The 3,670-nt window shown below is 47.8% G+C and overlaps 1 protein-coding gene across 1 annotated transcript; it reads left to right on the forward strand.

Annotated features, from left to right (window-relative positions):
* Nucleotides 1-14: 14 nt before the first annotated feature.
* Nucleotides 15-3,521, forward strand: NDUFAF4 (NADH:ubiquinone oxidoreductase complex assembly factor 4). Its single transcript, XM_087775032.1, has 3 exons — nt 15-233; nt 886-983; nt 3,205-3,521. The coding sequence occupies exons 1-3, from the start codon at nt 107-109 to the stop codon at nt 3,499-3,501; spliced, it is 522 nt and encodes a 173-aa protein (XP_087631158.1). The 5' UTR covers nt 15-106; the 3' UTR covers nt 3,502-3,521.
* Nucleotides 3,522-3,670: the final 149 nt, after the last annotated feature.

Below are 3,670 nucleotides of genomic sequence, written 5' to 3' on the forward strand. Positions count from 1 at the left end.
CTGTGGCGCCGCCCCTGGGCCCCTTCCCGCCGGCCGGGCCTGTGCGCACGCGCCGCCGGTCGGCGCAGGCGCGGCGCGGGTGGTGGCGGCGGCGGCGGCGGCGGCGATGGGCGGGCGGCTGACCCGCGTGTTCCGGACTTTCAACGTGGAGAGCCGGGCCCGCCGCGAGATCAGCAAGGAGAAGCCCACGCCCGCCCCGCGGCACCCCACCTCTCGGCTGGACGAGCTGGCCGGTGGGTGCCGGCCTCGCCTAGGCCGCGGGGGGCGGTGTCTGTAGGCTCGGCGTGGGGCCGAGCCACGGGAGGGGCGAAGCGGGTGTTGGGGGCGGGCTGCGTGGGCGAGGTGCTGGGGGCGCGGGGCGGCGGGGTCGCGGCGTCCCGCGGGCGGGACGGGGCCGGTGACATTGAGAGCGGGGCGGCTGGGCGCGCGGGGCATGCTGGGAGCCGTAGTCGGCGGCGGTTGCTAGGGGCGGTTGCTAGGGGCGGCCGGGCGCCGGGGCAGCGGCCGGCGGGGTCCCGGGGCCGGGCCTCTCGGGCCGGGCCGGGCCGGGGTCGGCCCCCGCACAGCGGCGGCGGTGGTAGCGGTAGCCGGGCTGCTGGGCGGGCCGCTGCGGAGCGGTGAGCGGGCCTGCCGCAAGCCGGTGCTTCCCGCCCTGCCGCTTGGCCTTGGCGGGCGCCGCGGCGCCGCCGTGTGCAGCGGTGTCGTTAAGGCTGCAGCTGATGGAGAAATGACACCTTTCCGAGAAGCACCCTGCGTCTTGGGAGTCATGCCCTTCATCTCGGGAAGCGATGAAGCTGGCAGAGCCAGGAAAAAGGAAACAATTTGACTCAGACCTGCCTTTTCTCTTTTTCTTTTTTCTTCACTTGTTCTCCTCGCTGCCTTTAGACCGCCCAGAGATACAAGAAGAAATTTACAGAAAGGACGATAGGTTCCTCACCTTGTTAAAAGATGTTTATGTCGAGTCTAGAGATCCACCTGTGCGGGTGAGTCTGTCTGTCTGTAGGAGGCATACCAGCACCAGCTTTGTGGTTTTCAAACTGAGCACAAATTCTGTATAAAGAAAAATGCTCTGTTAGTGCCTAAAAGCTACCTTTTTTAATAGATAAAAGTGATGTTTTCATTACTCTCTTATACATCGGTAGGGTGTTTGACCCTGGGCCTTGAACATGTGACAGATTGTGATTATACAACCTTTAAATGCTTGTGCAGCCTTCCTTTTTAACATCAGATTGATCTTACTTTGGTTTTCACCTGAATTCCCACTTCTGCTTCCTCTAAGGCAGGACGGTTGGCCAGCCTTTTGCAAAGATGCAGGGGTTTGCCAGAGATCTCTCGTAGAGTTGTTAGAAGAAAAGAGATTGGGACTACTATGGGAGCATGGGTTTGGTAGATGACAAAGACATTAACATTTTAGTGGAGTCTTTAACTACTGATGTGAAGGTCGAACTGTGCAGAGACTTTTCCTTATGCGGCTGAGGAAATGCCTCAGTTAGTTTTTTTTCCTGCATAACCTTCTGGATTGTTTGGTGATCGGTTTCCTCATTGCCAACAGCTGCAGTCTTTGACTTGGAAGGCAAAGCATACCCCTTCCAGTAAAATGCAGACTGGGGTTCAGTCTCCTCTTTTCCACCATGTGACGTTATGGCTTGTGCGTTTTACCTGCTGCATTATTGGACCACTTTATTCTAGCTGCTTTATTCAGTAAGAAAAGTTTTATAATCATCTAGCAATAAAATTCCTAAGTCTCTCTAATTTGCCACTTTCATAGTACCTTGTATTCAAGACTAAAAGTATTTAAAAATGCAAACAGATTTCCGCAGTTGCTCCCTGAAGTTTCCAAGTAATCTCTGTCCTTAGTTTTCATAATAGAGGTTAGGACTCTTGAAGTGCTGAAGGTCTAATTTCAGTATCTTTCAATATTCATTGGTAAGCCTGTCGAGAGATTTGAGAAAAAGCCAAAAGTGGAACAAATCTTGATGCTTGATTCCATGGCTACTCTGAGGTTGCTGTCACGTAAGACTTGCTCTTGTGGTGTGTCTGCTTACAGGTGTTAGGAAGAGCATGATTAATGTGTTAGCACAGAGGCTTGTGGGTGAAACTTCATCCAAAAGCTTCCTTCCTTTCCTGATGTAATTCTGAATACTTTGCGCATTGTGTATGTATATATCCCTATATGTACTTTTGGTATGTATGTCTGTGGTAAGTGGAAAAGCACCAACTCCAAGTCCTGAAGTGGCAGATAACCAGAGACAGATCATTTTATTAAGACTTGAAAAATTGTTCATGATCTAAACACAGTTTTAGCACAAAGTAAAAGGAAGAAGTGGAGAACTGGTAGCATCATCAGACATTCTCTGTAGTTTAGAAATGGACACGCAGTTATAGATACTGTAGCATCCACATCAGTTTTCTCAGCTTGTGAGTTAATACAGAGTGTCTGCGGGCTAATCAGTGGCTGTGGACTCTGATAACTTTAAAAGTACTTTTTCTTAAATTTAGGGAAGATTTTCAGTGTGCCTTTTTTGCAGTGTCATTCACTGGTTAAATCTTAATAAAAGGCAATACGGAGAAGGCAGAGCTGGTTTGGAAGTGACTTGGAACTATGAAGGAACTTGGGAGAATAAACTTCACATGTCTGAGCACTGCAGTAGTCATGGGAATTAAACTCCATATGATGCTGCAAAATAGTTTCTTTTTGTCCAGCAAAGCTTGTTCTCTAGACAGAGCAAAAGAAGGGATTTCTTTTCGTTGCAAAATTGAAATCTGAGAATGAAAGGGAGAGAGACTATATGAAAAAGATTTCCAGTGGTATCAAAAGAAGGATACCAATTTGTAGTATGATTTTTTCTTTTTTTTTACCCTTGCCATGAATCAGTACCAAATATTGTTATCTGCATTTACGTTTGGCTACCAAAATCTGTAGTTTGCCTTGTATGAAGGGCTGCCGAGTCTGTACAACACACTTAGAGTTCAATGGATGGTAGCTTTTCAGAATTTGGGTGGGGGTTGACATCGTAATGGCTGTGGAAGAACTGACAATTTTTGTGAAATCAAGCAAGGATGGCTAAGCATTTTTTTATAATGCTGTGAAAATGGGGAAAGCTAACAGGAAATGCCATATTTAGGAGAATAGCTTGGCTGCTGCAGTATGCATAGTAAACAGAACTGCTGTTAAGCTCTTTTTGTTTTCCTTCCCACAATTAGGTAAAAGATGGAGGTGGTGAACATCTTCCGTGTAAGCAGGAGGAAAAGAGACTCACAAAACTAGGCCATTTGGGAGATCTAGATGTTAAGAAAGTTCCCAAAGGCAAAATTTCCATTGTGGAGGCTCTGACGCTTCTTAATAATCATAAACTTCATCCTCAAACATGGACTGCAGAGAAAATAGCAGTGGAATACAGTCTGGAACTGAAGGAGGTCAACTCTCTTCTGGAATTCTTCATTCCTTTCACTGTGCAGGAATTTCCTAAAGAAACGAGAAAAGCTATAAAGCCAACATAAAAATAATGACCAAAACCTCATGTGATCTCATTCGTGTCTTAATTTTATTCTTGAGTATATTCAGTGTCCGAAAAGAGTTGGTTACGTGTCACCCAACAAGGCTGCTTCCTTATCCCAGTAAGATGTACTCGAGCAATTCCATTTTATATTGGATGGCTTCAGTTAAATG

Source organism: Nipponia nippon, unplaced genomic scaffold (assembly GCF_047370975.1).
Source record: "Nipponia nippon isolate SJK-2023a ecotype South Korea unplaced genomic scaffold, ASM4737097v1 scaffold_4, whole genome shotgun sequence".
Lineage (NCBI taxonomy): Eukaryota > Metazoa > Chordata > Aves > Pelecaniformes > Threskiornithidae > Nipponia > Nipponia nippon.

What these genes read in the sequence shown, in the direction of transcription:
- NDUFAF4 (XM_087775032.1), top strand. Translation starts at nt 107, where the DNA reads ATGGGCGGGCGGCTGACCCGCGTGTTCCGGACTTTCAACGTGGAGAGC. An exon ending in TCGGCTGGACGAGCTGGCCG is followed by an intron (nt 234 to 885) that starts GTGGGTGCCGGC and finishes CGCTGCCTTTAG; the next exon opens with ACCGCCCAGAGATACAAGAA. An exon ending in CTAGAGATCCACCTGTGCGG is followed by an intron (nt 984 to 3,204) that starts GTGAGTCTGTCT and finishes TCCCACAATTAG; the next exon opens with GTAAAAGATGGAGGTGGTGA.